This window comes from Vanessa tameamea, chromosome 8, assembly GCF_037043105.1.
Source record: "Vanessa tameamea isolate UH-Manoa-2023 chromosome 8, ilVanTame1 primary haplotype, whole genome shotgun sequence".
NCBI classification, from domain to species: domain Eukaryota; kingdom Metazoa; phylum Arthropoda; class Insecta; order Lepidoptera; family Nymphalidae; genus Vanessa; species Vanessa tameamea.
Window position 1 is genome coordinate 680463 of NC_087316.1, and position 24484 is coordinate 704946.

At 34.5% G+C, this 24484-nt stretch overlaps 1 protein-coding gene across 1 annotated transcript in view; it reads left to right on the forward strand.

The window, feature by feature from the left end:
* The window catches only part of LOC113396275 (protein tiptop-like), a 254112-nt gene that overhangs the window by 38145 nt on the left and 191483 nt on the right, over positions 1-24484 (forward strand). Inside the window, exon 2 of the mRNA XM_026634158.2 lies at positions 17412-17504. Coding sequence (XP_026489943.2) covers positions 17447-17504 — 58 coding nt within the window. The 5' untranslated portion in view covers positions 17412-17446. The remainder of the gene's footprint in view (positions 1-17411; positions 17505-24484) is intronic.

Genomic DNA, 24484 nt, shown 5'->3' on the forward strand with positions numbered 1-24484 from the left:
CGATTGATTGGTTGGAAATCTAATCGCTTTTTTATACGGAACTCGGGAAATGTTATCTCGAATCAAATCGAATAGTTCGTTGAAGTGTTACCGAGATGAGATGATGCAAGATATGATACCAAACGTATTGTTCTTTTGTGATGCTCTGCCCTTACGGATCAGTGGAAGAGAACGGGTTTCGTCAGATTGTTTTGAGTTTTTTTTACGTTTGATTTGGAGATTGTCGTACGATTGTCAATGCTTCGTGGGTTAGTGAAACCGGAAAAGTCTATGATTACCGAAATGTAACCACTACTGATGACGACATCGAGTTTTTTGGAAAGAAACCTCGCGTCGCTTGGGAGATCCCTACCCATTATCTTGGGTTACTTTAAAAACTTTTGGCTTGACTCTTTCTTCATTGCCATAAAAGCACTGTCTCTCATAATCTGATGGGATAATCCGAAACGACTGGAGTTTAGGCGATCTAACTGACGTATTTTCAGGAGAGTTTTAAGGCTATGTCACATGTTCAATCGGCTTAATGATTAAATAAGATATGACCGAATAAACAAGCTCACTTAATAAAGTCTTATAAAAGTGCTGATCATTTCCAAAGGCCAATGTGACCAAAAACGAACGCAAAAACAAACACAACATACATTAATTAATCATACAGTGAGGAGAAGGTTTGGAGATCATTCCACCACGCTGTTCGTATTGTATGTATCAGTTTCAATACACGCAGATTTCCTTTCGATATTAACCTGACTGCCGATCACGAGACGAATTATTAACCCAGAAGAAAATTCAGTGAAGCTTCTTCACGAATCTTCCCATTCGCACTAATAAATCGGAAAGCTAAGATCAATTCCGTGGATGTTTATATATTTTAATTTAATCCAATCGAGTGTGTGCGTTTCTGTTCTGCGGCTGTCATTACTGAAATGATATTTCAATCATTCCGCGCTCAGCAATTACGAATCGTAAACCACGCTCCACTGCACGTCTTGCGATACATATTAACATCAGTATGCTTTATTGCCTCCTCACTTTTATAACGTACAGGATTAATTATTTAATCTATCAGACGATATAAATGTGAAAGTAAGTCTGTCTGTTGCCTCATCACGATTCAGGCGTTGAATGGTCGTTATGTAATTTGATATGAAGGTAGTCCGAGACCTGGTCTATAAATTACAGGATCTAAGGGTCAAATATTACTACGGACATAGTCAGGGGGCCTAGCTTGTCTTTATACCTATAATATAATTCTCATATATACATAAATCACACACACAAGTTTAAGGGAGGGAAGGATGTTTGGTATGGTTTGGGTTATTATTTATGAATTTTACTTGACATAGATAGTACTTTAGTAGATACTACTATGAGAAACGAATTATGCGATATTTTGTTTTAAGGGCGCTGCATTCCTTATATAGACTTAGTTATATTGATCCGTTTAAAGTGTCATAATGTTTACGATGGGATAAATACATAGTTAAATCAAAATGTCGGGCTAGAAACCCACCCTAAAATAAAGTTAAACTAAAACTGTATGGACTTTGAGCAAGTATTCAAATTAAAGTTTCGTAATTTAAGTTTGAATTTTATAACTCCATATTATAACCATAGATTATTATTACAGATTATATGCAACATATATATCTATGTTTTAATCTATATCACTGTTACGTAATAACATAAATACCCTTTACATAGCCGGTGACAGGATTAAAGGTCTCGGTAAAAACAAAGGCGGTTAAAAATAAATATTTTATAAACATGTAATTTCTGTGTTCAGCAATATTGTTTATAGATAACGAATTAATAAATGCACTTTTATATGTTCCTCGGTGATCATTTGCATCGTCGCACGCGATAAAATAGAAATGAATTTGTTTGTCCTTGATGTAGTTAGTCGATCGCCTGTTTCACAAAAAAAAAAAACTATCATAATTGCTAATTTAAAAAACGATTACGAGTTCCGTATCCGTTATAAATATAAACTATATCCGTGTGTGATAACATCCGAGTTCAGATGCAGACGAAACTCCATACCTCTGAATTAACGCAATCAATCATTTGACATTAACATACTTACTATTTATTCTCGCAGAGCACGCAACGATCGTCACATTTTATTAACACATTAAACGAATATCGATAGTCGATACGAGTCGATACGAGTCGATACTTATTCGTAACACGAATAGCGCTCGTGTCGGCTTCATTAAAAAATATCACGCCAACTAATTCAGTATCTGGGCGCAATTATAATAAAGGTGCCGGACCTCACACGCGGTTAATTACCAGCTGTCGATGAAAAAAAAAGGGTTGAGACGCGTTTCAGATGCGATAAAGTACGCGAATCGGTGAGGTCTCTTAATGAAGCTATGTAAATAACACAACGCCTACGCACGACGCGTTTGATAATACCCGCTGAATTTCACAAAGGCTGCCTTATCGAGTAGATAACGATGGTTCGATTTATTCAATTGAATTAATATATCGATTATAGATAATTGGGTATGTTTTATACGTGTTCGCGCTTACGATTCCGTGCGGACGTCGAATATGTATATTAAATGTTTTGACTGTCAATGTAACGAGTGCCATCATAAAGGTTAGTCGTCTAATCGAAGAATTGTTGACCCTGCAATTGGGGCTGGAGTATTATAATATTTATTTGTATTGGTTTTATTAAAGGTATTAAGTTTATAATTGTATTTATTATTTCAATATAAGCTTTAAATACTCATTACGAACAAACTAGTCTTCGTATTTTTTTTTATTAAGAGCTGAATTCGTCTTAGTGGATACAACGCAACAATAGCAAATCTGCATTTGTTGAATGGTATTCAGCCACATTAGTTTTCAACCAGACAGAGTAGCTTGGTGTTAAATGAGTCTTGCCCAGGAATTGGACCTTTATATATCCCAGGGATATTTGTACTAAAAAACTTATAAGTGTGATTAAGAATCAATTAAAACTAGTGTAACTACAGGCACAAGGGACTTAACATCTTAGTTAGCAAAGTGCTGCAGAATTGGCGATGTAATGATTGGTTCTATGGATGTATTTCTTACAGTGCTAATGTCTACAGACGATGGTGACAGCTTACCGTCAGATAGCTATACAATATAAAAATTACAAACATCAAATGTATTAGTTACTAAAGCTATCTTGTATTTAAGTATACAGGTATTACTCGTAAATATAATGTTAGAGTCCCGATGTTTATCAAAGCGAAGGTCATGTGTAGTTCATTGTATATATAAAATATTAATTTAGCTCAAGTTGACGGCACTTATCTAACAGTTCATCTCCCGACATCGGCAGGTACGTCTGATCCCGATAACTATAGATTTGAAATGCAATTTCTTATTTTAGATAGGGTTACACTTGCTTCGGTAATTCCGTACGGTTATCGTCTTAAAAATGATGTGATAAGGGCGAAAGTTCCTTGTACGTGAACCGATGTCGCTCAACTAATGCACTGTCTATTACAACTGTTCGATATTTATATACAATTTTCATCTATATTTCGTGGTGATTGAATGGGACGTTGACACAGGAAAACTATTAATTACATAACAAAAATAAGATCCCTGAAAGTCAGTACATTTTTTTTTTTTTCATCAAAAATTGTGGCCTACAATAAACTTAATAACATTAAATTTTTGTGTGGCATATTCGTCTAAACTGGAAAGAGTTCACGCACAATTGTTTTTTGGTGTTTTCGAGGTAAGGGAGTGTACATTTCCAATTCCTAGACTTGGGGTTGCTTGTTTAAAAACTTTATAACTTTCTATGGTCCAACTCAGAGTTTGAACCTAAGACCACTAGACCACCGACACAAAAATGTATTCAAATTTCAATATGTACCTACTTAATGTGCAGTATGAAATCAAATACTAAATTTTGTATTTTCAATTATTTTTCTCGTCAACATGTTTGGTGTTAATAAAAACACCACTAATCAGATTGGGTATAAGGACTAATAACGTCGAGTTCGTCAATATGTTACTCGAAGTTTCCAATATTACTTTTTTCGCTTCACCGCCGAGCTGCACATTCGCGAGCGTGTCGAACGCACCCCCGTCAAGACTAAGCGGTCTTTAGATAAAGACAACATCGCCCCGAGCCAGCCGCAAACGTTCTCCCAGCCGTCTACGTTTGCGTGAACCGACCGCGTCAAATCGTTCGTCGTTGTAACGCAAACGCAAACGTAACAGTTTCCGTAGACTACAGAGGTTCACTCTGCACATGTCCGGATATGAAGATAGCGCTCGGAAAAACGACCACTTCGCCTGTCGCCGCACCCTGACTGAGATGAGTTATATTTTGTTCTTGCGACTGTTTCTTTTTTTTATCCTCGTTTTACATATTGTTCGGATCGCGTATTTTTTGTCACCTTTTGTGCTCGGTTGGATTTATATCGATTCGCGCCCATATGGCACGAGCGAACGCGGGAATATTCATTAATTTCTGCGTACGTTCAGACGTCAGACATTTTATTATGTATTGTGACTTTCTTTGAGATCGGTGTCGGTAGTTGCACACACGTCAATAATGAGGCATTCAGTTCATTTTGGCGTTTAATCTCCGTTGTACTTGTCTATAGTCCGTGTTATTTTGAGTCTCGGGTGTCTCGCAGTCGACATCCTGTTTACAAACGCATTAGCGGAGCGACACCTTTAATAAACATCCAATTTTACTGTTCTTGATTTTATTAACTTTTTATTGCGCCTTCCATTCGTCGCCTGCGCACCGCGAGCCGTCATTCGCTTTGAAATTGATATGAATTAAAACAAACCATGTCAATAAACCGATAAAATTTTATATCGTCGAGTAATAGCGGCTATTTAATTAAAATATTTAACTTTAAAAGTTAATATACCGTGAAGTGTATAATTTCGCGAATCGAAACGCGAGTAGATTCAGGAGTCGTGTCGTATTTAATCGATTAACAATAGACTTTGTTCGATTAATGTGGCATTCGCGTCGAAATCGAATCGTATGAAACTAAATGACGGAATAAATGCGATTGAATCGAGACGGGTCACGATTAAAGAGAGGAGTTCTACATTTATCTGTGGCTATAAAAACTTTACTGTCGTGTAATTTAGTGCCCGGCGTCTCCGTCGGCCAATCAGCTGGTGCTGTCAGAGGTCTGACATTAGCGGCAAAGTTATGATTGAACCGCGGCGTTTTTCGCATTAACATATATTATGCCCGATAAAATCACTCGATGTGTATTATGTTAGGATAATAATTCTTTAATGCGACCCGATGCCGGCTCGTATCGAGTCGGTTTCGTGCCTGTAACGAATTAATATTAGATTTCATAAATTCGATCTTACGCCATTTTGATTATTTACTCAAATATTTCCTTCGTTGTTTTTCTTGACTTGTTTAGAATTAATAGTTTCACTTTGAACCGGAGTTTGCGAGTTCTATTTCGATTGTCATTTTATATGCGATTAATGGAAGGTTTCGAGGGACGAGTTGACTCAATGATTGAAGTTAGTCAGTGAAGAACTTTGGTTCAAATCCGGACAATCGCCACTGAGTTATAACGTTCTCAATTTTTTTTTTTAATTCAACTCATAATCAATGATTAGGAATAAACCTTAGGAAAAATTCTGCTTATATTACAAATAAAAATAGGTATATGTTATATTTTCACAATTTTTTTGCAAAAATTACAAATATTTTAAACTGTATGTAAGACTATTTTATGTTTGTCTGCAAATCCTCCAAATTTGAATGACAAAAAAGTAGGAGCATTAATAAACATCGTGGCTCGGACTATGACGCGGAACTGTTCTTTACATATTGCGAATGAGTTAATTAGTCACATATATCAAGACTGAAACGTTCAGTCCTAGGTTCATCGACCGAACCACAATTGAGATTCATGTCTGTCACGCCGAGCAATATCAATAAGGGCTGATTCATGTGTAATGAAGCCGTCTGTTCGTCATCGTCATATTGATGGGCTTTTTGACTCCTTCGAGATGTGGTTTTTAATCGACTTGAAGATACTTGTGTATTCATAGTTTTGTTATGACAGTTTATATGTTTATTACAGGTCGGGGCTTTTATAGTAGGTACATACTGTTATAGAAAAGATATAAAACCGTTTTCTTTTGGTGGTAGGGCTTTGTGCAATTCCATCTGCTTAGGTACCATCAACTCATCAGATATTCTACATACAAATAAAAAATATATATATTTTGGTGTTACAGTTTGAAGAGCGAGTAAGCCAGTGTAACTGCAGGTCAATGGGACATAATATCTTAGCTCTCATGGTGGCTCATTGACGATCTAAATAGAGGTTGATATATATTATAGCGTCAATGTCTATGGAGAGTGGTGAACATTTACTCGTCCGCCTTTATATAAAATAATCCTTAGTAACAGTCGCAGCTTTGTGGTCACCCTACTCATATTAAAATAGTCATGTCTAACAATTACATATGTCTTTAAAGCTCGACTATTCTAACAGTATCATTATCGCTAGGAACTCTAAGCGTTCCAAGATGTTCATAAATAACTAACTCATAACGTTGCCAAACGGTCTGTCTGTCCGTTTGTATCACGTATCTGGTAATTGGACTTGATTCGTCCAGTCAACGACGCTCGTCAAAGAATATGTCATATCAGACACAACAGTGGGATCGTAACTTATTCGTAGTGTACGTAACATCAGTTGGTTTTCTATTGTCTGTTTGTTCGATTTAGTTACAGCAATCTACCAAAGTCGTTATATGATGACATGTCAGTCCGTTAGTGGGGCGTATCGTATATTTTACTCTTCTGAAACAATTTACATGGTAAACATATATTGTGAATCTTTAGTCTAATTTACGGTCAAATAAAAAATCTATTATAATCAATCTTTTATGCACTAGTTTCAAGTCCATACTAAAAAGTGTGGTGTCTGTTTGTATTCTGTTTACTTTGAATACTAAATTTTAATTTAGTAGCGTTTTCTGTGTCTGCGATTATTTATTCTTTGATGATATATTTGCATCCGAAGACTTTGATCAAATACATCAAATAGATGTCATTTATAATCTCACTTATCACTAGGGTTAACCATAACGATTTTTTTCAGATGCTCTTTGAATTATACAACAGCTTCTGCCTTCGGTTTCGCCCGCGTATGGGGTGGGGGGCGGTCAGGTGATAGGTACCTACTCTATGCCGTTTACTATCTCTCTCTTCTCTTGACAACTTGTAAGCAAAATTTGATGATGATCGGTTGATCACATACGACGTAACCGACAAACAGACATTCGATTTTTTAACATTAATTTATGATTTCAGGTTAATCCCAATTTAAGCCACTAAGTTAAGTGTTCCCTCTCTCTTGCTCAGTTCTCTCGGCTAGAATTCAAAACAGTACCTAATGATTACGAACAACGTATAACACAAATACATATAACATTCTAGAAATCTCTCATTGCAGATCTTAACTGCGGTTGTCTTATAGACGTAACAGAATTAAACCCGTAACCGTACACCGAGGGATCTGTCGCATTCATTACGCTCACAACACTTGCGCCCGAGTCGACTGACGTTTACGATTGATACCCCGTACAGAAATACACGAATATACGACTCTATTCTTATAACAATAGAGTATAAATTCAATTAGCCAACCGCAATGCAGAATCTCGTCTTATTAAGCGAGAAACGAGGCATCAGCATCCATCATAATTCTACCTCATTTTGTAATGCGCCTGAGATGCTATATTTTCATATGCAAATGCAATTATTTTAATGCGATTTTAACGACTCTATGTTCAGGGGTTAAGGGTGATTTTTCCGTGGCGTACGAGCGTAAGTTTGTTTTATAAGTGCGTAGGTAATGCCTGGTCGGACTAGTTGCGAGTTGAAAGTTGTTGATATCACGGTTTTATTTCGCTAATCCGTTATTGCGATTTCGCTGGGAAATTTGTATTTATAATACTCAAATGTACTGTTGTTCTGGAGATTAAAAATTTGACAAAACTCATTTTCTATTGACGAAAATTATATATACATGCATGGTGTTTGTTTTTGGAATAATTCGTGGTTAGGTTATCAGACGGCCTGAGTCTCAATATTTATATATTATTTATTATTTATTTTGATAAATATATATCATATCATATATCATTTTAGACAAATGGGTACGAGAAAATTATTTTCCTAGATTTAATATAATATCCATTAAAAAAAAAAGTTTTAGGCTATTTTTTTCCATAATCATATATACGAGATTGTAGGTCATATATCATTTAGATCAATCTTAAATGTAGTTTAATTACAGTATAGTAGGGTTAGATTAGCTGTTCTGTTATAGGGAATGTACACTTTCGTGCTTGCGTGAATCGTTGTCACTTGAAATGTACTGAGAGGGAGTCCATTGAGAATATCGCCGTAGCCGAAGTTAGAGGAACGGAAATCATTTGACAATGGATTATCAACATTACTTAAACACACGATGACGTCAGTGGTCGTCAAACATTATATATCCTGAGTCACCCCTGTTATATTTACATATCTGTGTTTCGTATATATTGAAATACGCAAATCTATATTAATGTACCAAGCTATCTAATAGTAATTTTGCAGTACGAAATTAATTAACAAACCTTGAATAAAATAGTCCGAACGTCCCGTCACGTCAACGATTTAACAGATGGGCACTGGGTATTATGCGATCTAATGAATAGTGCCATTAACATAGGTGTCGGTGACAGGTGATCAGGACGCAATTTAAAATAGCCGGGTAACCACTCGACAGATGAGTATTAGGATATGAGGATGAAATTATTTGGTTACCAGTTAATCCTCCTCCAGACCTGATACTCCACTCGAGTGACATTTCGATAAAAATATAGCCTAAATAAATATATATATATATGTATGTATAAATTTATCTTCGACGTTCCTTCTATCTACTTGAATCATTTCACGATAATCAGTTGATATATTGAGCTGTGATAACAGGACAGCCTATTCGCTATATCGCTTCTGTTATTAATATAAAAGACACATATATATTAAGTTATTTGATATTTAAATATATATATATATACATAGTCATGCAAGAAGTCTCTTGATGTTTTAATTACGATGGTACATTCTACCGCCAAACACCAAACCTTGGTATTGTTTTGTTTTGGTTTGGAGGGTTAATGAACCAGCGCTCGCAAAGTTGGTAACTTGGTTCCTTAACTAATTAGGATTAGGAATACTTAATATTCTTTACGGCGCCTATAAGCGATAGATTTTACGTCCGCCCATTTTTTTTATATTACAAAAAATATATTAACTTCCCAATAAAATCTAATTATTAATTTTTAACTTACTAATTATAAGTAGGTATAAATAGTGTTGGTGTATATATTTTAACCAATTAACAACTTATATTATTATCAATACATGTAAGACTGTATGCATATGGATTCAAGACGCTTAATATGTAATAGTTACTAAGCGACCCAAGTTCCAATCTTTGACATTAATAGACTTAACACTGTTGGACCTACTCAATATTAAATTTGGCATACATTGTTGGAACTCACCGTTAGATATCAGCAGCGTCAACTCGTGCCGTTTGCCATTACAATTGGTATAAACGCACAGATCAAGACCTCTTCAGAAGCATCTTTCTTCCATGACAAAACTTAAAGTGAATTCATTTAGTTACATTTAGTTTGCTAAAATCTATCTTCAGCGATGTCAAGCCTCTCCTAAACGACAATCCTGGTTACGCCACTGTACACAGATAAGCCAACGTCTATTTTAATATTAATAATCACTGATATTGAAACAGAATATTTGGCGATACGTTTGGTAATACAAGACAAACATTAAAAGTAATCAACGTTTAACCAAACATATAAAGATGATGGTTAATTGTAAACTTTTGTTTATATTTTGTGCACTTTTCTCTGGGTAGGTTACAATTATAAGCTACTTTACCGCTAAACGAATTGCTGTATTTCGGCTTCTGGGGTGAGTATTTGAGTAAGTCCGTGTAATTAGAACTACGAGAGACATTAAAATAATATCTGAGTACTCATGGTTGGCGGCCCATTGATCACGTAAGAAATAGATACTTTTACGTAAATTGCCAATGTCTACGGGCGGTGAAGACCACTTACCATCAGGGGGTCCATTTGTTCGACTGTCTACATAGTCACATTTTTTATAATGTCTCATTGTCCTAATGACTAATTTATAATTAGTAGGATCGGAACAGTAATATGTTCATTGGGTTTTTCTGTCAAGGAACTCAACTGTCTAAAGCGATATTTGTATTGATTTTAGAAGTATCATTCCTGTTATTAAGAATTGTTCAATTGATTATGATTCAGGTGTTTACAATGCTCCTTTAGACACAGTATGGTAAAAAAATTTTTTAAGTGCGACTCTATATTATAAATCTACTAATACGTGCGGTCTGTATCAACAAATATAATCTAACTCGTATTTTTTGTACTGTCCCTATTTGTACATTAGTCATCTTACGAACTCATACTAATGCAAGCTGAGAGTTAAGCGTGGAATAAGGAACGATGAGCCCTCCAAATATGAAAACATTTAGAGGTGTTCGGTTAAACTCTGTCTGATCTGTCTTTTTCGATCGAATGTCAAATCAATATAGAAAACGATGAATGAGTTACATCGCCGTTATATCACTACTTGTAATACACAAAGGGCACATTCGACCACGTCTTCACCCGGGTGTAATTGAGCCGGTCGTGCAGGTGTCATATATATTTGTCCGGGTTAAAAAGTTAATTTATGTCCTACTTTGGACTAAAAGATTATAGTATATATCTCACAGCCATATTTCCTTTTAGCCGTTCTGGTGGGATTCAAAGATATATCCAAACTTATTAGTAAGATAGCTTAGTCAGGTGTTGATACTCGACCAGTAAGGATTGCCATTAATTAGTATATATGTAGGTATGTATATAAATACTTTGATCAAACATATGACCTGTACTGAATATTTAACCACTTTTGGTAGTTTGTTTGTACATAATACGATGAGTGACGGGTAGTTAAAGTGAAATCTTCCAAACAGTATTGCTTTGACATGTTTTTAATCAGTGACACAAACGACGGCTCGTATTAATCATCGGTGTTACGGATATTTTAATTAAGGCCATATTATTAAAAATTCGGCATCGAATTAACTGCAATTTTCCAACGAAAGCTTATACGAGTTTGTTTATACTATACGATGTTTTTATCGTATGACGCTTAGGGTTCCTCGTTATTGAAGATCTTGCTATCATAAAGTAGCTTCGAATTTGAATGATCTTAAAAGAATTGTTAACATTATTCGAAAAGCCAAAAACAGAGGGTGGTTAAATAAGTATATATTATATACATATACATACGTATATATAGTTACTGCAGCCTGTAGAAACGAAGAAGCGAAACTTTTTCATACAACACCGGTCGTAGCAAGGGTCGCAACGTCGTCGTATCGTCGAGCTTAAATGACAAGATATCAATATCCGTCAATATTCAGGTAATGAGGGGTCGGTAATTAAATGTCGTCTGTCAAAGCAGTCGCTGTCAAAATATGTTTATTCAAAATGGCGCCGGTGACGTCACGGAGGCGTTCGCGCGGCAAATGGTGGATTTACTTTTCGACTTTGACGCGATGTTGATTCGTCGGGATTCAATTTAAGTTTGTGATAAAATAAATATAAATAATTAATACGTTTCGATTTCATTTTATTTATTGAAATATTTAATGGAGTTAGCTTAAGCGAACGGATGCGATCGAAGTAACGCTTTCTGTTGCTTGTTTCAAAATAAATATCCATTGGCATATTTAGAAATAAAGATATCAGGGTATCCCAGGCTTTAAGATGTGGTTATAAAAGTATATATATCTACCATATGAATAAACTTTATTTGGTACGGAACACTAATTAAACAATCTAATAATATACTTAGCTCAGTATACCAAGATACCCAATTAATATAAGTAAGAATCAGACAAATTGCCTTCCTCTAATAAATCTTATGGATACAGTAAAACTGGTACGAAATTAGGTCCACTAATAGTTATCATGGTACGTATGTAGCTACCACTTACATACGCGGTAATAGACATTCATGTACAAAAATAATAATGGTAACAATTTCAGAAAAAAAAGCCCAAATGTTTCACACTAAAATCTATTACTCTAAAAAACAAATGAAATGAACTATTACAAAATGATTTCCGTCTCTGCTGGAAGCGTATTCCGCAAGATATCGCACAAACGACAATAGTTGTGCGGGCACAATAAAAACAATACAAGTCGACCGAATTCCCGAAAATGTGACAAAACACGACAAAGCGACATTATCAACGGGCCCGGCTTTGGTTGTGCAACGTTCGTATTGTTGCTTATGAAAAATTCTGGCTTGACGCTCTTTTTGGACTTTCTTGTCAGGCCCCCACAAAGCTGTTCGGACATTGTTATTTATGGCGTATTCGAAATTAGAATCGCTTTGATGATATGACTGAACTGTGGGATTATATCGGTGATTTATGGAGGATGCACCTCATCTTGGTCAAACGTAACACGAACCATATAAAAAAACGGCTCGCGACATTCGTTATACTATGATTAATTTAAATATATATATTTAATTAAATACATTCATCTGTATGACGAGATTCCGCTGATATTTTACAGAAATCATTGACTTACTATTTGGAAATCAAAATAGACAAAACAGTGTGGCGTTAGTAGCCGTCGATTTTCAAGCAGGATAAGTGATAATCATTGTATTTAATTAATATTCTTGTCAGTTCTTCACAGTAGTTTATGTATTCCAAGCCAATGCTAATTAATTCGACTAGAATCTTGAAAGAAAGAAGTCTTGGGACACCCGATCGGTTCAGTTACTTTTGATGTATGTGAATAAAACAATAACAATATTATAAATATTGTTTTATAAAACCGTATATAAACTACCTAAAGAGACGAAGAGAGAGACAGATAGATTGGTCGCCTGGAGACAGGGTGACGATTTCTGCCAGTCCACTCTACTGTAAGCCGCATAAAAGAATTTCGTTCAAAAAATGATTAAAAAATTTATTTGTATACTAAATATATTTTCAGTGAAATCTTTGTTACATGAATAATTTCAAATATTATCAATACAAAAAAAAAAAAAAAACTCCGACCATTCTCAGCGACATCCATACGAGACAACTTCTTTAAACTACCAGGAACCTACATTTAAATGTACACACAAATCGAAATGTAAGTTAGGAGACACGCCACCAGAATCGACTCGCATTGCAGGGCGTCAAACGCTATCTGCCGGGCCTGCATCTGTCTGTGCATAAATCTGTCGCATATGAAAAGAATTAAAACGTTCGCCATTGTAGACGACCGTATAAATCTTAAAGATATCTTTGTGAGGGACGCGACGCCCGCGGCTCTTAACAACGCCCCACACGGAAACGCAACACCCAATCCGACCTTTATGACCTACGTCACAAGAACTATAAATGGCTGTTCCACGTGGTGCACTGTACTCGGCCAAAGCGATATTTTACAAGTTTTTGACAGTCGATATGGCGCCCCTAAACGGCACCTGCTCTGATGAGCTTCAATCGCGATCGGTAACTTTGTATTAAATATAATCGGTTAACTGTAATATCTGATTAGGAAAATTCTTATCAGATTAGCACCATTGTACAGTTTATCTAAACAATATAATATTATATAGTAATAATAATAGAATATTGAAATACTCGAATGCCTCAATTATGTTTCAAATCACGAACCCTCCCTCTTGGGAATTGTGATGGAAAAAACTTCGACGAAATTTTATGTAGTCTTGTAACCATTGGTGACTTGCTCATGAATTGCGAACAGAGACATTACTATTTTAATCGAAACACACTAATGAGCAGTTAATGATCACAAAAGAAATAATTTAAGATTAAATACTCAAAGAAATGACTTCAATTAAGAACGTGTCGCTTTATAATTGCATATTGCATTGACCATTGGTTTTATTGCAAAATGTATTAAACGTATAATGTATGTGAACTTTAAAATAATTCTTCAAGATCCCTTTGAAGTTTCCATAACTATATTAATAATTATTAATTAAATTAATAGCGTTGAAAGCAAATTAAATAATTGTTATGACGGTTTGTTCTTTATCGAAAGTCCAGGAATACAAGTTTAATTTAATTGTTATTTGTGAAAACATATGTCGGGTTTCGTTTAAGCGATAAAAGTGTAAAATGCAGCAACATTATGAAAATTAATAATACGTAATGAATAATTGTAACGTTGTTATTAATTACGAAATGAAAATATTAATGTAATAAAAATGCGTAGTATAAAAAAAACGCAGAAGAAAGTGTCGGTATTAATGGCGCAACTACACACTCACTCATATGTAATAGTTACTGATAACTAATTACTTGTAAGTCATTTCTTATAAATTTATTAATAATATAGTTATTTTATAACATCAAATCTAAAATTATTAACGGTGAAATTTATAACAGATAAAAATATTTTTTTAAAATTAGAATTAATTCCATTTTTAATTTTACTGGAATAACTAGCGATGATATTATAATTTTACCAAACCGTCTTCAACCGTGGCGGTTGGGGCACTTCCCCCCAATTATTTAAGTAACGTAAAATTAGCCGTTCGGTAATCTTCTACTGCTTCAAATGTATATTTGAATATCATTAATGTTATTGGTTTTCCGTTAATTCCTTATGAAATTTCCTTCACGCGTTGTCATGAGAATTAATTTCAATTTGTTGTTTTATCGACTGGCGATGTTGACACGTTTTCGACTTTAAAGTTTATATTAAATGTTTGTTTTACAAGTGTCTCTACATGTTTTTAATCGCAATTAAATATGCTAAAAAAGGTCATTTGTCATGCGGATTAAATTATTTGAACTGATATGTGATGTGGACACTTTAAGGACTCGAATATTGTAATTTAATACCGGTCTAATTAAATTATTTTACTTTCGAATTCAGTCGATTGATTTATTTAAAAAATATACCGCGTTTTAAGTAATAAATGTGTTTATTGCGACTGAATTATTGGGATAATATTTTGTCTTTATTTAGTCGTTAAATGTAAATTTTATTGATAACCAGCTGTGAAATAAATCGTTACATTCCCATCGCTAGGCTCAATATATCGGTCATGGAGTGCTCAGAGCGTTGGTTAACCACAGCAGATCAATTGATGTACTTATCAAAATATTTCTCTTGAAAAATTCAGATTTACGATGCTTATATAGACGCGATAGCCCAGTACAATCTTTTTTATCGCTTGGGAGACGCGTTACGTATTTCCTCCACATGAAGTGAGGGGTATGTGAGACTCGCCAGTGCCCAGTAGTTTACCGGAATACTTACTAAAAAACCAGCCGTACAGTGTGTTGATAAACTAATTTAAAAAAATGTTTTACCTATCGACCGATACACAGTGGAGTTTCCTGGTGAAATACTCAAAACTCTAATTAAAAATTTTTACTTTCGTAGCTAATTTTTAAATGAATTTATTTTAAATGAAGTTCACTAACTTAAAAATTTAAGTTCTCTTAGCGGTTTATATTTGTTCATATCAGTTCATAGTCAAGTAACTGTAAAAGGCAGGACCTATTATTCTATATCATTTGATATAGTATGTAGTTTTGGAGCATTAATCAAATGTTGTAAACAAAAGTTTTTAAGAGCTCGTCATAAATCGGTACTTATCGTTGCATCGTCGACGTCTCGTATTACGACATTGTGCGTTTGATATCGAATATACTTAGTATACAAATCACCGGGAATAGGGGTTCCATGCGACAGAAATAACAATCAGTACCGTCCTGAAACTTTTTTCATCACAATGGTTTCCTTATAAAATAATATCATAAAAATCATGACACGCAAAAAAATAAATGAACTAATAAAATGTATCCGGGTATTCGTCCTGCTATACTGGTCACCCTATAAAGGACACGTCACATGTCGCTCGCCGCTCATAAATTGAGTGACATATCGCTCGAGTTCCGAGATTTTTACCTATAAATATAAACAATCTTTTCAAACTACGACACCTTTATGTTCAACGCGATAAGGTTCAAGTTCCCGTAAATAAGTTCAATCTTAAGTTAGTTTTCAATATCTTGCCTTGTCTTGCCTCATATTAATGACGGTTGGTTTTTAATCCGGGGTGATTGTGTTTGGACTTTAGATACTTTAAGTTATATACACTTGATCCACGTTTAAGTTAAAATTATATTTATTTAATGTGCCTTTAATCTTGAAAGTTACTTAACTATGTCTTTGTTTAGAATTTATTGTGACAAGGATTTTATGTGATGGTCAGACTTGACACTTGCGTTGGTTTTTGTACAAGATTAAAAAAAAACTTTTGGTAATGTAGGTCGGTTTTGCGATCCCGTGTGGGTGGGTACCATCTTCTCCGTTACACATTTCATCGCCAAGCAGCAATACTTAAGCAACAGTACTGCTGTGTATCGGTTAGAAGGGTGAGCCGGTGTAACTATACGCACATAACATCTTATTTCCCAAGATTGGTGGCGCATTGCCGATGTAAGGGATGGCTAGTACTCCTACACTAATAATACCTATGGGAATCGGTGACCATTTTACATGACATTGCAATTAAAAAATTGACTTTAATTAAAGAAATCCTACAAAACACTTTCGTATCTTCATTCTACAATAAATATTAAATTTAAAGTTACTACCGGTTCAAAACGTAGATTCTACCGATAAGAATTGCCAAGATTCTCAGTAGTTACCCGTTTCCATCAATCATACATGTCATAATCATGTATAAATCAAGGTAGGTATCCTGTATGAAAATCAACGATTACTAACTCCAGGCTTGTTCATCGTCTATATAATCTTGTGCGAACTTATTTCTTAATAAGGTCGATTTATTTTAGTTTTTTTGTTATACCTTACACACTGTTGAAACGAAATACGGTCATTTTATTTCAACAGTGTGTAAGGTGGTTAGAACGCATGCATTTTAACAAATGACCACGGGTTCAAGCTCAAAAGCACCACTGAATTTCCATGTGTTTAATTTGGGTTTAAAATCCATGCCGTCCTCGACGATGAAGTAAAACATCGTGAGAAAACCTGCCTATGTCTATGTATGAATTTCAATGAAATTCTGCTACACTAGTATCCACCAACCGGCATTAGAGCAGCGCGGTGGAATTAGCTTCAAACCTTCTGCTTAGAGGGCTTTAGTGCAGCGGTTTACATTTATTGTACTGTACTGTTATAGACTGTCCTAGATAAGATGTCCTTGCGAAGTCAATCTCTCCGTATATAGTATATAAAATAATGTATTGTATAGTAATTGGTATGTGTCATTACAGATGTGTGCGGGCGAGGCGCGCGGGAAGCGCTAGAGATGCGCTCCAAGCAGCAGCCGCGACCATCCTACCGCTGGCTCAGCACTAACGAAAACGGTAAATAACTTACCATCTTATATAAATAATGTAACATGTAACTATTAGTTACGTCGCATGTGTTTTAATAGTTAGTATGTACTTCATAAACTATCGTATCGAATTGTAATGGCAGTTTTTGGTTTCAACGTTAATATGTTATTATTTAAAAAAAATGAATTTAAGAGTATAATTTAATATGTTTAATAAAAATATACTTACTCGTTTTTTATTTATAAATATAAATGTTGAAAAGAACCTGTTTAATGTGTTTATGAAATTAAACAACACCATAGGTTTGGTTCATAGAGGTCACGATTAGGAGTGGGATTTTTTCTTTAGTTTTAAATGAGACCTCTTTTGAGATATATACTATTCAATAAAAAATATATATCGTAACAGCCATTTCATAATCAGAGCCTATGTCGAGATTCATACACACAAAAAGAAAATAGTAAGCTGGCTAAATAAAAAAAGTAACAACTTGAACTTTTTTTTAATTTGCTTATACAGATTTTTTTTACAGAATTGCGTTCGCAACCTTTGAGTTTTCTTTTTATTTATATTTTGCGGTGTTAAAAATAATTTTATAATTATTTTCGGGTACATACTTATTACGGTTTGTTTAGATTTAGTTTTTTTTTAAATTGATTTAAATTTATATTGACAAGTATAAAAATAATTTATATACATATTTATGAACTCTATGCAAATTTTAATTACTCGTACATTTTTTCTTGTATAATTGCGAGTACACATTAAGGGCATCCGTTTGAATAGATTAATTAACGATCAAGACTGTTTCTCACGCAATAACCTCACTATTAAGAAACTAATCATTCCACGCCTCATTATTCAGTTTAAATATATGTTTACGTTTCAACAGCAAACGTAAGTTTTTAATACCAACGCATTTGCCGACGGTTTGAGCTTATGTCGTCGCAATAAAGTCGAAAATCGTTTAAAAGGCAATTTAGGGCCCCGAAATGAGCGCATTCAAATCGAATGCGGCACCGTGACGTGACAACTTTGAATATTCAACTAGAACTGGCAATAAATATGAAGTTACGACTATAGAAAAAAAAATGCTCTGTACAAAACACAAATGTAATACGGTGTAATAACTCATAGGTCGCTTTGTATGGAACTAAGCCACCGTGAAGCGATAAATAATATTTATTTTTGCTATTATACGCGTTTTTGTCAGTTGTAATGGGTGTAAATGCGCAGGGCGGGCGATTTCGGGTGGGGCCACGGGACAAGCGACTGTCTGGCGTTCTTGTGCAACTAGTGATGCAATCCGGTATCAGATAAAGCGGAAGAAACAGCGCCATAAATTAATTTATTAATTACGTCCAGTTAAAGTTTACTTCAATATTTACTTCGTTTATTGTGATAGTTTGTGTGGCAATGTCTATTTTAAATTATCGCTTCTCATTTTACATTTCAACATGTAATATTACATCCATGTCCGTAAAATATTATTATTTTCTTAAAGTATGCGATCCTCGCTTTTTGAATATTGAGATCATTAAAAAATATATATATATCTTTAATACTGATCACTTTAATCTTAAATAACGCAGCAGTTACGCTCTACTTACGTTTGATATGGAAGTAAATTGAAACTTGAAGGACATAGTACGTATGACGTCACTATAGTCGCCAATACAAGTTAGTGTTTAAATATTTTCTATTTATACTCAGTTAGTGTCAGTACATCTCATACTATAACTTTCCATGGACCAGCTGCGTCCTAATCAGCGTAACACAACTACAATGACTCCGGAGCAATAAAAACTGTGCAACGCAAGTTTAGGCAAATTTATGACTCTCTGCGGGTTCGAATTACAGGCCTCCCGCTTTCTCCTTCTTTTGTTCGTCAAAATACTGGGGGCCATGCTTAAAACCTGCTTTAATTTTTATTTGCGTGTACGCTAACTGTTGTTAATTTATGATGTTGGAAATTGAAGTAAATTTTAAATGTGATATGTGTTATAGAGAATAATATAGGGTCACCAGAAAAGGTTAAGCTACCTAATGGTCAGTGGTAACTTTTATCCAAAACTTGGTTATTTTTAGAGCCCTGATAACGTTTTTTACGTTTTATTTCTTTCATTTAATACAACCATATCGCACGCGGCCTTACGAACGACGTAGAATCTAAGATTTTATTCTTAATCTCGATTATAAAACGGATCTAAACATATAATATAAAATATGTTGATGATATCTACATACTATTAACCTTCAATCGACTGTCAGTACGCAGAAATGATTTTAAAGCTTTGAAGAATAAAACATGACATTTACCTTAAGGACATGTCACACGGTCTATTAATAAACAATCGTAAGACAATATCAACATTATTTGTATTTACGGAACGATTATTTCACTGACATCTAGCGTGGATAACAGACAACTGTCAACTGTCGCTAGAACTAATGATAGACAAGTGCTCGGCGGTGATGTGACATGTTTATGTCGAGTACTTGTTAGTGGACTAGTAATAGAACGGTAACTGCGCCGTAAATTAGTCGGTTTATTCGTAATATAGACTGAATATTTGTTGTAATTTCCTATTTGTTACTTTGATTATAGAAACGAAACCGACAACAAATTTAAATTGTGCCTGAACCATAGCGTTGTTATTATACTAATCAATGTTTGGTGTTTAGCAAATTGATGTATCTGTGAGCGTTGTTAGCTTTTTTCATGTAAGGTCGAAATTCGTTTTGCAGTAGCCAGTAAGAGCCGTATAGTACACCATAGCCCAACCATGGGCTAATTTATTGCTCCATCACCACAGGTTTTATCACCTGTTTTTACGCACGTGAGAAAACAATTGTTTGGCCACAAAGTGTCGAGCCACTATAAAGCTAAGGGTTCGCCTTTGTTATTTTACGAGTCCTCGGCTCCCGTCTTTGAGTTTTATTAGTAATCCTTTAAGTTTATTGAGTTGCCAATCATTATAACGTGATATACGATTTCGTTGTACGTGGTGTATGTTTGACCTGGCGATGCGGAAGTTCTGTGGTTTGGTTATAGTTTTTGTATAGGTAATGACCACTTAGAGGTTTTAATTGTAAATATAGCATGTCTTTCCTAATTGCAGTATATGATGAGTAAATTATAAATATTTAGTTCCACTTAAAATATTGTAAAAGTATGTATTACCTTAAGAAACATTAACATTTTTTAACATTTTGGTAATTTATTGAACTGAATTTGCAACTGAATTTGTGTTAAAAATTAAGAAATATGGTATATTAAATATTAAATAATGGTAAATTAAATATTAGTATTTACAATCTGTTTTAATTGAGTATGCACTAATGTTGAAGAAAACAAATACTTTAAATTGTATTCGGCTTAGAAGTGATTCATTAACTTTCCATAGTCAATAAAACTGAAACAATTCATATGTATACGTACAAAAAGTGGCCCCTGCACCCTGTAAATGAAAACGAATCAATCACCGAGCAATCGCAATAAAAGTCGTACTATATACAATCATAAAGTCCTTCATAAAAGTGGAAACAAAAAATCTGTCGCGTATGCGTAAAACTGTTTACAAACATCGAGCGTTTATCTTTACGATCGAGTCCGAATAGGCCCGAATCAACCCGATGCCTGATTTATAGACTTCGGAATAGCTCCCGTCTTTTAAACGGTCGAACCGATCGCTAAATTTACGGCTTCATAGAGTTTTATAACTGATTTTATCCGTCGTAAACTTTTACAAGGCGATTTGGCCGCCTTTCATTAACGTGCCTTGTACGCTGTCGACACGCAATAGACACAACTGTAGTTGTTTCGAAAGGTTCTCGAAATATAATTAGAATGCGTTCCAAAATCAAAAAATACTTAATTTAGTAGACTATTATAAGCTTTTTTCAACTGTCATTAAAAATATGTTGTGGCTACTAGTATTTTAGCGAGAAGAACCAGCTAAAGTAGTCACTTTTTTTTATTACAATACAATTGTAAATAATTAAAGTATGTATGTATTCTGCATGTAAAACAACGAATATATGTTATTATGTTTCTAAACACAATCTTTAAATTTATTAGTAGTTAATAAACAAATGATTTTTATTTAAAATAAGCTTATATGAGAATCTTTTTCACATGCGTAATGAATTAAATATACAAAAAAAATCCTCGTAAAATTGCACCAACATTTAATTACCCTACGAATGTTGTAAAAAAAAAGGATGTAGAACAAATCAATTTATCGTCCATAAAACTAATCGATCAAACAGAATAAGCATAAAATCATGAATTAAATATATGTAGGACGTGTAAAAGCCGTAAACTTCTTTTAGTTGTCAATAAAAGAACGTAAACAGTTGTCGAGTCATGTCTCGTAAAGGCGGTATCGCTGGTTGTGTGGCCACACAAGATTGTATCTTTAGTGACATTTTTAATTACTGATTTTAGTTTATGTCTTATATTAAATTATAGGAAACTAAAACTAATTATATTCATCATTTACATCTAGAAAATACATTATTTTATTTTTAAAACTGAATCTTAGTAACGTCATTAAAAAATTGTAATTTAGCATTTTTAAATAAAAGTAGTCTGAATGTCCTATCCTGTTAAGGAGAAAGAAGGCTTAGAGCTAAATCCATGTCGCCGCTTCAATGCGATTAGGTGGGTACGATCTCCTTGCGATATTTTTCTTGACCGTTGAACACGAGATGCCCTATAGAATCGAACTAATTATCTGGAATCGAACCCGTAATCTTTGGTTATGTTTAATATCCCACTGGGCCATCGCGGTCTCTACAACTAATGTCGTTCATTAAATTTATTACAGACCTAATTCTTCTCTCGATACCAAAATACCATATCTTGACACTTCTACGCCTTCCACCTGGAGCTGTGTAAACACTGGACTTGCGGAAAGTCTGTCTAAATTATACATGTTCAAACAGAATAGCAACAAATCGTAATTTATAGCGCTCTCTTGGCATTCGTATGATTTAAAACATCAATGTTTTCAATACGAAGATTTAAATTAATGATTTATGAAAGGAAATCACTGGACCTAGATTTATATGTAAACTATTTAGGGAATAGAATGGCCAGTCATTTAACTTGGGATATTTTTAATAAGAAGCCATCGGTACAATAATTGACGATTCAATTGTCCAATATATACTTTTATTTAGTGGTAGATAGTGCAAGCCCGTCTGGGTGGTAGGGACATAACATTCTAGTTACCAAGTTTGGATGTGTTCTGGCGATAGTTCAATTTTTTTTATGTGCCTATGTTATGGGCGGTATTTACCACTTACCTAATAATAGTCACACGTAAGCATTAGGTGGACACTTGCTATGGTATGGTAACATGTTCCTTGAACATCATCACAAGAAATTATTACTATTCCTGACACCGTTATACGCAACCAACCGTGGAATTAAACATCTAAAAATGTTTTGTACTTGTAATTACACTGACTCACTCGCCATTCACCGGTGGTAGAATAGTCGATGATATTGATAAAGCAATCCATGTCCCGTCTCCTCGTATTCGAATATTTGATCTGAACTCGGTTATTTCGACGATATACACTAAGTCCGCTTAGCCATTTCTGCATTAACCATAAAATAATTTAAGTTAAGAGAGGTAACGTCCATAAATATAATTTATACTTAGCTACACAGTTGCATGTTAAACATTTGTTTTGAATTTTATTGGCTATAAGTTTGTCTCGAAGCCGTTCCTGGCCCAGTATCAATCTGTTGTAATGAGCTCAGCCTAGATACGTCTAACCGTCATTATATTATATCGTATTTAATTATATTTAACTTCATAGCCGTTTATAACACATTTATAGCGTCTTCATAACAGCAAGCTTCATCAAGTACTAGTTTTAAATGTTTGTCTATTTGTATTCCGAGGTATCTGAAACTACGGGAACTGTCTTATTTGATAGGTTTGTGTAGATATTACTTCAGGCCGCGAATGCGTTATATCAACACGATCCCTCAGCTTTTCCTATCCATGAAGAAAAACGGCCATCGCGGTAATATTTGTGGGTAACAATTCCACATAACCCGGTTTCTCTCCAGGGGTCTCTGGGTACCTTTTAGAAGATACAATGCGGAAAAAGATATATTATTACTCGAATAATAAAATCGGCAGAGTAGATGACTCTATCGCATCTCAATATGTGGGTATCTTTTTTTTTTCCGGAATGATGTAGTGCTGTTGGCCCTACTGGCCTTTACAGCGTCACCGGACGTTGGGGCGAGTGCAAGACTCAACCTTGAATGGAACTCTTTCGAGCTCTACAGTGACGCTCGTCCTGAGGGTGTCTCCTGGTGGTGAGAGATCGCACCTCGACTCAGAACGTAGTCGGTGGGGGACTGTGGGTGTCGTAGATAATAAATAATTTATCTGTATAAAAAGGGTAAGGTAACATAGTTTTAATTAAACGAAGGGTCTCCATCATTATTACAAGAAACTAACCATGCTCAAACTGGTGAACGGCATGTTTTACTTAGGCAATCTATTGAATATCCTCATGGTATTGTTGCGATGAAACCCGCCACCAAAATATTCGCATACAGGTAGGACATGTCTACCAAATCCCTGCATAGGACTATATAATAATATCAAAATTGAAATAATTTGTAAAAATACTTTAATAAAAAAAAGCATATTATTCAACACAAGTGTATATATGATAAAAAAACGTGGAGTTAATACTCGTTGACTTCCAGGTAGGATATACTATATACATAATTGTATTTAACTAACATAACTTTGTATTTGAAATGTTGAAAAAGAGTAACTACTGAGTTTCTTACCGGTTCTTCGCGGTAGAATTTGCATTCCGAACCGGTGGTAGCTTCACTTAATATGGTTTGTAAAATGACAAAAGTGAAAAAAGTATATTTTGATTTTTATTTAAAAATAATAATGTTCATGATTTAAATTATAAAAGAAAATTATAATACGGAATACATAATATTAATTAGACAT